Source organism: Monodelphis domestica, chromosome 1, assembly GCF_027887165.1.
Source record: "Monodelphis domestica isolate mMonDom1 chromosome 1, mMonDom1.pri, whole genome shotgun sequence".
NCBI classification, from domain to species: Eukaryota; Metazoa; Chordata; class Mammalia; order Didelphimorphia; family Didelphidae; genus Monodelphis; species Monodelphis domestica.
This window is the reverse complement of record NC_077227.1, coordinates 430,693,370-430,707,103: the sequence shown is the minus strand read 5'-3', so window position 1 is coordinate 430,707,103 and position 13,734 is coordinate 430,693,370. Positions and strand designations below refer to the sequence as shown.

Here is a 13,734-nt window from a genome sequence, read left to right as displayed (position 1 = left end):
TCTTAATTAAGCAATCATTCTAAAGGAAAGGCCAAATATTGGAAAAGTACTTTTCTGAAATATCGTAATTTACTCTGGCAACTCGTAGAAAATGCAATCTTCTCTCTAGTTAATCCACTCTTCCTTCCCCTCTCCTTTCTCACCTCTCTCCCCAGGCATTTGGGTCAAATCTGCCGAGGTCACTCACTCCTAGGGGATATCTGGATATCTAGTATCACTCTGATCCCATTTACTCAAGCAGAATGATCAGGAAATGTTCAAGCATCAGCTTCTCCAGGATCTTCTCCTTTCTGAATGTCTGGCTAGAGGTCTCCCATTTGCGTCTGCTTCAGGAATGCTTCTGGACTGAACAGATCCTATAAGCCAGGACCCTCAGAAGGAAAGTTACTTTATCTGGAAACTTCACTCTGGAGCTGAGATCTCCTAGCTCCTCTGTAGAGAATCCTCCTGCTGGTATTCCAGGCCAGACACCAGCAGTTATTTTGTGAGGCTGCTATGGGGGAAAAGATACAATCAAGAGACAGAATTCAATAGCCTCAGTCACAGTCTGAAGTCTGAAGAGCACTGGAAAGATAGCCAGAGGACCAGATATACAAATGAGCATATGATAAATTGCATTCATTAAACAAAGATCTAATTCAGTTCAACTCAGTAAACATTTAAGAACAGGATACAAAGACAAAGCAAAAAAAAAAAAAAGACCTTGCCCTCAAGGAACCTCTCCTGGACTCTACTGAGGTGATATAATATGTATAGCAATAAATAAATAAAAGGTAATTTGGGGAGGGAAAGATATTAACCATATTAGAGGATCTAATGAACACCCACTATATTCAAAGGAACACAAGGCAGCCACTGTGGAGGATACAGGGATGAAAAAAAATCAGGCATCTGACCTTGAGAAATAAAATGTCAGACAGCACTTAACTCTATGGTCACACAGCCCAAAAAGTCCTTCAGGGGACCCTGACAGTTGTACACATGCCACAGCCAGACATATACTATGGATTCTTCACATACATACACAAAGGAGAGCTCTCTCCACACAAACACATGCTTGCAAGCTTCTTTTCACACACAGACACAGACATATTTCAGGGTCTTCAAATGCTCAAATATGGGCTCTTCATTCACATAAAAACCCAGAGACACAGATGCTCTATGGATTCATATCACAGACACATATACTATGGGTTCTTCATACACATACACACACTTCATGTGGCATGGGTTCATTTCACAGATACACACTTTGAGTTCTTTGGATACTGTGGGTTTTTCACATAAACGGTACTTATTGTGGGTCCCTCACACATTATGTGTTCATTTCACAGACATGCACTTTGAGTCCTTCAGATATTGTGGGTTCTTCGCATATATACACACATACACAACTTTTGGGGCTCTTCCCACACAATAGGCATACAAACTGCAGGTTCTTCATGCACACCAAATACACACAAGGATAAGCTTTAGGTTTGTCAACTGGGTTTTTTGGGAGCCTCTAATTTGCCAGTCCCATGAGAACTCACTTCAAGGAAAATCCCAGACTCATTTCAGACTGAACTATAGACCTTAAAGTACTCGATTATCCCAGCTTAGGTGGAATTAGTAGGCCTAATCAAATGTTAAGTACCCTTTTAGTCTTAGAAGTTTCCCCCACTGTACAGAAGACTGGTTTCTAAGAAGACCAACACCTGTGCAGGAACCATCCTTTTAGTATCCATTGTAGTAGGCCACTCCCTGATACCCTAGCCCCTGGCTACAGCCTCTTTCCCAAGCCTGCTTACAACCTGTCAGTATAGGTTAGATGTCCTGAGTTCTCCAAAGGGTATATAAGATCTCTGTGTTCTATTATTCTTTGAAGAATCTTCTAGTGCCCTTGATCCTCCCAGAGATACAGTCCCCAGATACCTAGGGTTCTGACTCTAGTATTTGGCTCTTGGCTCTGTGTAGTAGCCAATTATTATGGACCTATCTCTCTTTTGATTAAAGACTTGGTTTTTCAGACTACTTTAGTAGATCTTTGTTTTTCCAAGTTCACAGGCTCCTCCAACAGACTACATAGAGATATACTACATAGAGAGGTTTTTCACATATACAGGTACACAAACACTGTGAATTATTCATACCAACCACACACATTTTTCCTAGACATGCAGAGATGCAGTGACCACACATAGAGACACATTCAGATTTTTTCACACATTGTAGGTTCTCATATATAAAAACCCACCTCAGGCTTTTCACAGAGACACACCATGAGTGCTTCCTTCAGAGACAGAAATTTAATGTGAATACTTCCCATACATACATATACATACATACAAATAACTATATACACATACACACACACATATATATAAATAACACCTTTGAATCTTCACATGCAGACACAATGAATCCTTTGCACATGTGGAGATACACTTTACCCAAACAGGCAACTGTGAACATGGGATGGGGTTGAGGAGAAAGGGGAACAGAATATTCCATTCAGACACAGGCCCATTACAGTTTCCTCATGCTAAAGGGTCTCAGCACATACACACACATGTACTGACACATGGTTTCAGCTCATATACACAACACACAAAACTTCAAGTTCAACCCATACACATACTGACTTATGGTTGCTACTCCACACTGTGCCTATATGTATCTGACACATACATGCATTACATACATATTTCAGGTCCCTTACACATAGATTCTTATATTCATATATATATAACATACTGATACATTGCAGGTTACACACATACACACACCACACACAGAAAGTAGGTTCTTCCCGTAGTCAGAGGCATACATAGACATACTTGGCATCTGTTTTACAGAGGCCCATGCATAGATACATTGAGAATTCTTCTTCCCCACACATACACACTTCCTACAAGTCCTTCAAACATAGGTACACAGGCGCACACATACACTGTGGATTTGTCTCACATACAAATATACACACAGATACACGGTAGTTTTTGCACACAGATACATGGAGGGCACTTATCTTACAAAGTACATGAAGACACACCATGAATTCTTGACATAAAGACAAACACCCCGACAAATGAGAGGGTTCTTCACACAGATACACATGCACAGATAACTATAGGTTTTTCATACACAGATATACTATAAGATCTTCACACACAGGTCCAAAGGAAGAAGAGTATCTTCCCACATGGATACATACACGCAAACTGTGGTTCTTCCAACAAACGTGTATACATGCTAATATACACCCACAAACTCTTGAGTCCTTCTACACACACACTTTGAATTTTTTCCCTACTCACAAAGATACAGACACTTGGGGTTCTTCCCATAGACAACATGAGGGTGGGTGTCTCTCACACACAGATAGATTCTAGGGATACCCCACATACACCGACAAAATGTAGGTTCTTAAACACACAGCTCATTCTTCACACACACACACACACACACACACACACACACACACACACACACACACACACAGACAAGTTCTTCTCACATAGTCACAATGCGAATTCTTCTTGCCTACATAGTATGGATTTTTTGCAGATTTTTTGCAGATACACAGTGCAAGTTCCCATACCCAGTTTACATTTTTTGCATACACCCAGATTAAGTTCCTCTGTTTGGCTTTTAAAGTCCTTCATAAGGAAAACATGTAACTTGGGAAAATTTTTTACAGTAAGTTTCTCTGACAAAGGTTTCAATTCTCAACTATGTAGGGAGTCAAGTCCAATTTCATGCACATAACCTTCTCCTGTCTTTATGCCTTAATGCCTTAGCAGTCCCCTTGGACCAGAATGCACTCCGTCCTCACCTCTTATCTCTCAGGATAAGAGATTTTACTTTATTTTACTTTGCTTTACTTTACTTCCTTCAAGACCTAGCCCAGCGATTCTCAACCTGTGGGTCGCAACCCCGACAACCAAAACACAGGGATCACCTAAAGCCATCAGAAAATACATATTTCCGATGGCTTTAGTCGCTGAGATATTGCGCTACTTTATAGTAAGAGCTTGGAAAGAACGGGGACCCTGCTGCCCGCACATTGTACTAATATTAGTTACCTATCAGCAGCCCTCTCCCTATGAGGGGCAATGGATTTACCCTGTTGCCTGGAGACGGGACTCAGAGACCCAGAGAGAGTACCCAGGCACTGGCTCCAGACGGGAGCGGATAACTCCTGGAGTGGATAACGGAGCCAAGTAACCCCAGCAAAGTGAAGCCTCAGCTTGAGCTGGAGGGAGACGACAGGAAGAAGGCAGAATCTGCGGACCCCCTCCCCAGGCGGGACTTACCTCCCGCCCCAGCGCTCAGGCTGTCTCCTGCTGGATTAATATCTCTCAACATATAATTAAATATTGTTTTTGTGATTAATCACTATGTTTAAATTATGTTTGATTTGTAGCAATGAGAATACATAAATGCATATCAGGTATTTATATTCTGAATCATAACTGTAGCAAAATTACAGTTTTGAAGTAGCCACCAAAATAATTTTTTGGTTTGGGGTCACTGCAACATGAGGAACTATATTGCGGGGTCATGGCTTTAGAAAGGTTGAGAACCATTGACCTAGCCCAAGTACCACTTTTTAAATGAAGTCTTTACTGATCCCCATCCCTGCTCCCAACCAGCTATCTTCCTTCCCCAAACTACCTTGTATTCATACACACGCACTACACATCCACAATACATATGCATATATACATGTTTATGTACACACATACTATTCCTATTATAGTGTAAGCTCCTTAAGGGCAAGGCTTGTTTCACTTTTGACTCTATAATTCTAGCACACAATGTGGTATCTAGCACATGGTGAACACTTCATAAATGCTTGTTAATGACATTACACACACTATACCATACTTGTAGTTATACTCCATAAACACACACACACACACACACACACACACAATAACATAGTATGGGTTCTTCACATACACAGTCCTAGTTCAGGTTCTTTGCATATAGGCACACTGTGGGTTAACAAACATTTGCAGAGCAAGTTCACATATAGTCACAGACACATTGAAAGTTCTCCACATATAAATACATAGACATTGCAGGCTCAAGACAGCCGACATGGCTTTTCATGCATAAAGACAAACACATATAAGACCCAGAGCCTGTATAGACACAGACACAGACATGCTATGGGTCCTTTTGCCACACAAAGAAACACAAACACAAGGCAAAGTGTGAGACGTCCTGCACACCCAGACTAAAGAGTTTGTTATAATGAATCATGAAGATATTGAAAATGTATTCAAAAAGCTGACTCTAATGAGCAAAGTACTCATAGACCAGACTTATGGATATATTTCTAATATTTCACAAGATTGACTTCTGAATCCTTCAGTTGGTTGGGTCTTAAATTTTGTGGAACTTAGAAATCAAGACTCTACAATTATCTGCAGTATGAAAGCTAGGAGACAAGTTTAAAAGGTCCTCTGTAATGTCGAAGACTTACATTTGCATTTGGATAAGGTGGTGCCAATGTCCTGGAAAGGAGAAGGTTTCACCTAAACCTCTTTCCTGGGTACCTGGCAGTGCTATTGTGTTACCATTTGTTCCTTTTGGTTGTCACTACTATGTTAAAACTTCTGTTGGTTTGTCTGTTTGATTGCCATCCTGCAACCCCCATTGCTATAATAAAATTGGTTCATCTCTCTCTCTCTCTCTGATCTGCTGAGGAGCTGACAGGCTGACATGATCTTTGTGCCTCTTTGTGTGTTTCTTATACTCATGCCCTTTCTCTCTTAATCTTTAACCCTTCCACCCATATTTCCCAGCTCATGGCTTCCCTTCTAGGTGCTTAGACCCATGCAAGAAGATCGTGAAGTGGCTGGTCCACTTCATAGACACCCACAGAAAAATGCATACAGACAAAGCTTGTTCTTTATATAGACACACACTGGATTCTTCACACTTGCAGAGATACTAAGTATTTTTCACAGAAAGAGACACATAATCTCAATGCAAGCTCTTCACACGTACACACGAAATGTTCTTCATACACACACCCATATGTAGATACACCAAGTTTTTGAGAGGAAACATTTGTGAAGATTAAATTTAGCTCTTCTGATTATAACAATGAAAATACTTAACTCTCCCCTGATTGTGACGATAAAATTTTAAGATCTGACTCTTTTTAGATTTTAATCACCAAAAGCGTAAATATCCTACTTAAAAGTTAAGTATGGAGAGCTACCTATTTTTAGATCTAATCACCAAAAGTGCAAACATCCCACTTAATCATGAAGTGGGAGGTCTGTGACCCATGTGTGTAATAGTGGGTGATAAATCAGAATCGCCTACCTCTTGGGCAGTACTAGAGCAGGACTTCAATGCTTTGGTAGACATGGAATTAGGGGAAGGCACAGGAAGTAATGCAAGAGAAAATGCCTTTAAAAGGGGCTGTCACTTCTTGTGAGAGATAGTTCTTCATTTTTTGGAAGTGGAGACTGGGGACAATTCTTCATTCTTTGATTTGCTGACTGGACCTGAGACCCTATTCCTTTGAACTGACAAGGGGTAAGTGAAAAGCTGACTCTTAACTGCTGGATTATCTTAAAAAACTATCCTCAGGAGAGACCTACTCTTTTCCTGCATCCCCAGGGCCTCAGCTACAATGGCTGAGGCCCCTCCAGCTAAGAACTAACTCTCCCTGCCCGGGGTGAGAGAAAGGCCAGAGATAAATTACTTAGTGCTCAGGCTAGATATCTTAACTTATCCTCTCTCTGATTTCTTGCTTTACTTTTTTTACATTTTGTAAATAAATTGAAAATAAAATCTCTTTGGAATTAATTAAATTCCTGGTGACCACACTCATAAAATATAAAGTCCAACCCTTTTAAAATTAAATCCCTTTTGAATCATGCGTCGGCTATGGGAGAGGGAAAGGCGGGGGGGGGGGGGGAGGGGAGGAAAAGAAAACGATCTTTGTTTCCAATGAACAATGTATGAAAACGACCAAATAAAATAATGTTTAAATAAAAAAATGGAAAAAAAAATTAAATCCCTTTTCCCCCTTATACACTGAAGATTCTTCACAGAGTGTAAAGAATGGGTATATCTACTTGTGAAGAACTGTGTATATATGTATGTATGTATGTGCGTGTGTGTGTCTTTGATCTTCCCCTATCTACTGGTTCTATTCCTGCTAACTTCAAACATTTCCAAGTCTCCGCCACCCCTTAAGAAATTTTCACTGAGATCGTTCATCCCCACAAGCTATCATTTCCTCTTTCTCTCTTTCCCTTCACAGCCAAATTCCCAGGAGTTATATATGCTATACTATGCTATGTTTTCCTTCCTTCCTTCCTTCCTTCCTTCCTTCCTTCCTTCCTTCCTTCCTTCCTTCCTTCCTTCCTTCCATTATTTCTTTCTTTAAAAAAAACAACCCTTATTTTCCATCTTAGAATAAGTACTATATATTGGTTCCAAGGCAGAAGAGAGGTAAGGGCTAGGCAATGGGATAATCCCAAGTGGCTTGCCCAAGGTCACATAGCTAGGAAGTATCTGAGGTCAAATTTGAAACTAGGACCTCCCATTTCTAGACCACTGAGCCACCTAGCTCTCCCTATGCATGCCTTTTTGAAGAGTGTTCACATGTGTTAAGAATGTCTGGAGTGTGTCAGTGTGTATGAAGAAACTCAAGTGTCTTTATGTGAAGAGCCTCCAGATAGTTGGCCAGAGTGACTGTATACACAGAATTGGTTCTAATATGGTTTAAAAAGAAGATATACACAGACCCACGTGAGGTTCTTTAAAGCTCACAGACATACTGTGGGCTCTTCCCACATAGAGACACAGATACCTGTGGCTTCTTCATTCACACAAAAACTCAGACACATACAAGTTGTTCTTGCGCGAAGTTACGTAACACATGCTGTTCATATGTATAAACAGTTCTTCATACATTGTATATTACACTGACACAAACATACAATGAGTTCTTCAGATATTGTGGTGACATCCTATGAGTTATCTTGCCACAAACAGTGGTTTTATTTTTTTCACATAAACTGACTTGCAATGGTTTCTTAACAGATGTACACACATCACATACTATCTTTTTTTTTAACTCTTACCTTCTGTCTTAGAAGCAATATTAAGTATCAGTTCCAAGGGAAAAGAGCCATAAAAACTAGACAATTGAGATTAAATGATTTCCCTAGAGTCACACAACTAGGAAGTTATCTGAGGTCAGATTTGAACCCTGGACCTCCCAACTTTCAGGTCTGGACATCCATCTACCGAACCATTTAGCTGCCTCCATACACTGTTCTTAAGAACACATACATGCACTCTGAGAATGAGAACTCTTCACATGTATACATACTAAGCTCTTCACAAACTTTCATAGATATTTTATGAACAAGACACATAATGGGTTCTTCAAAGAGACAAAGAAACAGACATTAGCACAAACATATACCCAGCAGATTCGGGCAGGCACACAAAGGTCTCATCATACACAAAAACACCTAAAGTCATATACCATAGGATCTTCACTCTTACAGACACAAGCTACTGGTTCTTCACAAAGACTCCCAGAGACAGATTTCTGGTTCTTCCCAGAGACAACATGTAGTTTTTACACACACACAGAGTTCTTTACATAGACAAATAGCATTTATGGTTCTTCAGAAACATATTAAGCTTCTTCACACAAACATAAAATTAATTTAAGTTTTTTTTTTCCCTCCATGCCCTACACACCAACAAACTAACTTTGTTACACATACAAATGCTGTGAGTTCTTTAGAAACACCCCCTACATACATGCATTCACAAACACATTGTGGGTTCTTCAGAACCGACTGATTCACAATGGGTTCTTCACAGACACACTGCAGGTTCTTCAATGACACACAGTATATATTCTTCTGAACATATATAGAAATATAAGTTTATTAGAACACAAATTCATGATGTTTTCTTCACAAAATGAAGGTTTTTCCCCTCTCTCTCCCTCTCTGTTTGTCTCTTTGTGTCTGTCTCTGTATCTGTCTGTCTGTTTCTGTCTCTCTATCTTTCTCTCTGTCTCTTTCCTCCTTACATACACAGACACACCGAGGGCTCTTCTCATACTTGTATACTATGGATTCTTCATAGACATTCAAGTTATTTGCCCATAGACACACAGTGAATGGCTTCTTCACACATATACTGACACACAACCACACAATTGGCTCTTCAGAATACACTGATTCAGTAGGTCTTTCACAGACATAGATATGGGCACACAGCGGGTTCTTTGTGCAAAGACAAAGAAAATGGCACAACCATGTGTTCTTCACAAAGAAAAACAAAGACACACACAGATATAATATGGATTTCGCAAATACACATCCCTTGCACTGGATTCCTCAGAACACACAGGGACAGACATACTGTAGGTTCTTTGCATACACAGCAGATTCTATAAAACACAAAGGTCCTTTACAAAACAACAAGGGTTCTTAGATATAACAGGCGCTTAACAAAAAACATACATGACATTCTTCAAAACACACACACTGCAGGTTCTTTACATATGAACACACAATAGGTTCTTCAAAGAACAAATATTGCTCTTTTTCTGCTGGAATCATGGAGAGCAGGGCAGAGAAAAGATGGGTAACTGCCCTTTGTCCCAGAATTTCTTCTAAAAAGCCTAACTGAAGACCAAACACCTAGAGAAGGTAGCTATAAAAAAGCTTCAACGATTTTTTAAAAAGTGCTAAAGTGTACATAATACAGAAATTAAGTTCACTTGGCTAGAATGGCACAAAAAGTTAGTAATTACTATGTACCTGATGAGCCCAAATGAGCTTCTATGATCTGAACTAGAGATCCATAAACTACCACAGCTTCTGCACTCTTCACCATAACTTTTAACTGCACATTTGTTAAACTCAACAAGGTTTGAGGATGCTAAGGACTATGAACCATCTATTCTATGAGGTTACCCAAACCTCAAGTCTGCAAATGGCCTGATTTACAAATGTGGTTGTGGCAAGATCAGGAAACAGTGAATTACTTTGATTAAAAAGAATTGCAATAAAATCTTCTGGTAAATGTAGAATTAATATTTCTGGAGGATTTGATCCATGAGATGTAAACTGTTGACAAGTGCTTCAAAGTTGTCAATGACTTCCTGTAGTCCTTCACATGAGCTCACCATTGGGTGGAATGGAAAAAAGAGACAACACATTTTGTGGAAAGTAGAAATATTAGTAATGAGGAACAGAAAAACAGGCATATTTGAAAAATGAACTAAATGTGTCTCTAACCTGATTATTTTTCTGATTTATTAAAACATTTTAATAAATTGAGGGAGCTTTTTGCCACATATCTGATTATTGCTCTGACTCCATCCTTAGATCTGAAGTTAAGAGCTATAGACTAAGTTAAGTTAAGGGCTACAGAAAATATCTGAGAGAATGGATTATAAGGATATTTGGTGGCAAGTGGATATAAAAGCTACTAAGACTGCATAGGAATGATGATGTAGACATTGATGGGGGCTGTATCCCACAAAAAGAACATTTATGTTACTGGGTAGAAGTTGCTGTTTCTCTACCTGCATTGCATAGTATGTATAGGTAAAAAACATATTTTTTTAGTTTTAGGGAATTTTTTGACAAAATGACTTAAATATTCTTGTTATTTAAAAATTGTGATTTGAATAATAGAGTTTTAGATGTATAAAAATCACTAAAACATGGCTTGGATTTTTTACAGAAACACAGCACATTCTTTAGGGAGATACAAACAAGATCTGCACACACACACACAGAGTAAATCAATCAACAAGAATTTATGACATACTATGTGCCAGATACTGTGTTCAGCCCTAGGGATCCAAAGAAAAGCAAAAATAATGCCTGTCCTTACTACATTCTCATGAAAACAACATATAAATCATTAGTTACAGATGAGATACTGTGTAGTTGAAAGGTAACATAGAGGGGAATGTTCTGGAAAGGAGCCTGATGATAAAGAACTTTAAGTCCCAAAGAAAGGATTTTATATTTGATCCTGAAGTTCATAGGGAGCCAATGGAGCTTACTGAGAAGGACATGATTAGACCTACAGTTTATCAAAATCACTTTAGCAGCTGTGTAAAGGATGGGTTGGAGTGGGGAGAAACGAAGAAGGAAGACCAACTAAGAAGGCTATTGGCAATAGTTTAGGTGAAAGATGATAAGGGTTGGAATCAGGGTGGTGATTTTAAGTGGAGAGAAAAGATTGCACATACCTAAAAGATGTGAAGGTAGAAACAACAAGATTTAGTATCTGACTGGTTATGTGAGCAAGAGTGAGAAGTCAAACATGACCCCAAAGCTACAAACCTGGGTGACTAGGATAGTAGCAGTTCCATTAAGAGTAAAAGAAGAGGGCAGCTGGGTGGCTCAGGGGATTGAGAGCCAGGCCTAGAGATGGAAGGTCCTAGGTTCAAATCTGGCCTCAGACACTTCCTAGCTGTGTGACCCTGGGCAAGTCACTTAACTCCCATTGCCTAGCCTTTACCACTCTTCTGCCTTGGAACCAATATTGGTTCCAAGACAGAAGGTAATGGTTAAAAAAAAAAAAAGAGATTGACAATCACATAGGAGAGAACAGTTTTAGTTGAACTATGGGGTTGGAATCTAGTTTGCAGAGAGAAAATGGAGGCATCAAGTACAGACAACCTTTACAAGTATTTTAATTAGGGAAGGGAGAGATGTAGGACAATAGCTATCAGGGAAGGTAGGATCAACTGATGTGTGTTTTTTTTTAAGGATAGGGGAAATTGTGTGTGTGTGTGTGTGTTTGTGGGGTATGCATGGGTGTTTGTGGAGTGTGTGGCAGTAAGGAAGGGGTTAATAGATGAGGAAAGATTAAAGATAAGTGAGGTGAGGAGTGATAATAAAAGAAATGTGTGACAGGCATAGGAGCTTCCTTGGAATACAGTCATACTATGGATTCTTCAAAACTCAAAAAAACACACAAACCCAGACAGTGTGGTTACTTCACCATCATAGATAAACTTTGGGCCCTTGAGAACACAAAGACATAAGCTGAGTTCTTCACACAGACTAGGTTCTTGGGAGCAAGAAATGCAGGTTCTTCAAAAAGACATAAAATAATTACATCAAAACCGAAGACAAATATACACTGAGGGCTCTTCAGAACACACAAATACACTGTGGAGTCTCTAAATAAAGAAGGATATCTACCCAATGAGGTTATTTTAAAAACAGATACTCTGCAGATTCTTCAGAACACAAAGAGAGTGCAGGTTCCTAATGCAGATACAGACTCAGTGGGTTCTTCCAAATATATAGACATAGTATGGGTTTTTCACACACAGAGGAACAGAGAAAAGGTTACACACCATAAAGTTACACAAGTTCTTCAGGAAAGAAAAAGAAATGATCTTCAGAAGACACACCAGGTACTTCACAAACACCAATATTAGTCTGCATGTTCTTCACAGACACAAAGATTTTTGTAAAACTGCAGTTCCTTCCCTCATCCACACACAACAAAGGGTTCTTTACACAGACAAAAACAGGTTCTTCACAAAGACACAAGTAAGTTATTCACGGATGCATTTTTCACAGAGAAAGACTATAGTTTATTTGGACTTAGACTCATTGTAGGTACTTCATTAACAAAAACAGTCACACTGGGAGATTTACATTCACATGTACTGAATATTTTTTATACACAGATGAGTGTAGATTCCATATACAGGCAGGCACACTGTGGTTCTTTTCATGAATAAAAAATGGGTTCTTCAGAACAGAAACAGGACAGACTCTTTAAAACACAGTGACACAAACACAAATACACACACACATAATTATTCTTCAAAACACATACAATGTGGTCTTCAGAGACAGAGACACACAAGAAACATGCAACACGACTATTCCTCAAGCCATACCTTAGGTTACTTACAGATACACAAAACACATATACATCTATTCTTCAGAATACTCAGAGAGAGAGAGTGTGGTCTTCACAGACATTCATACAGCTGCATGTTCTTTACATAGGCACACAGGAATTGACCCCCTTAAGGCTCTATAAATATGCATATATTGTACATTCGTTACTCAAAAAAAAAAAGACGCAATGTCAATTATTTACACTTATTCATAAAGCTTCTTCTTTACACAAAAACAAAACATAAATTGGGCTCTTCACACACCCATGCACACACACATACACACATGCACACACACGACACAACACAAAAGGAGGCCATCAGAATTTTGAGAAAATTTTTGGTTTTTCACACACAAATAAAGACATTCAAAAAATACAGGCACAGAAGACACACATCAGGTTCTTTGGAGACAGAAGGACACAAGACAAACCTATAGCTATTCTTCAAAATACAAAGACACATAGCACTCTCTTCAGAGACAGACAGACATACAAAAGAGCCTGAGAGCCACACAAGTGTTCTTGAGAACACACAGACCCAGTGGGTTCTTCAGAAGCAGTAAGGTACAACACGAAGACAGGCACACTTGTTTTTCAGAGTATACAGCAAGTTCTTCACAAACATAAAACAAACATCTGTTTTTTAAAACACATAAATCCAGCAGGTTCTTCATAGAGAGACACATAGATGTCACAACCAGTCACGCTGTTGTTCTTTGGAATGCACAGACTCAGTAGACTCTTCAGAGGTGCACATGCACACATAAACACAAATACAACACACAGTTGTTTTTCAGA

The 13,734-nt window shown here is 39.2% G+C and overlaps 1 protein-coding gene across 8 annotated transcripts in view; it reads right to left on the bottom strand.

Moving 5' to 3' along the window:
* The window catches only part of LOC130453492 (zinc finger protein 501-like), a 59,875-nt gene that overhangs the window by 19,715 nt on the left and 26,426 nt on the right, over nucleotides 1-13,734 (bottom strand). For 5 of the 8 annotated variants that reach the window (XM_056822303.1, XM_056822289.1, XM_056822309.1 and 2 more), the window contains exon 5: nucleotides 144-493. Coding sequence is in view for 2 of the 8 variants with exons in the window: in XM_016430313.2 (XP_016285799.1) it covers nucleotides 144-159 (16 nt within the window). In the remaining 6 variants the exon portion in view is untranslated. The remainder of the gene's footprint in view (nucleotides 1-143; nucleotides 494-13,734) is intronic. The other 3 variants (XM_056822311.1, XM_016430318.2, XM_016430315.2) reach the window with 2 other exon arrangements.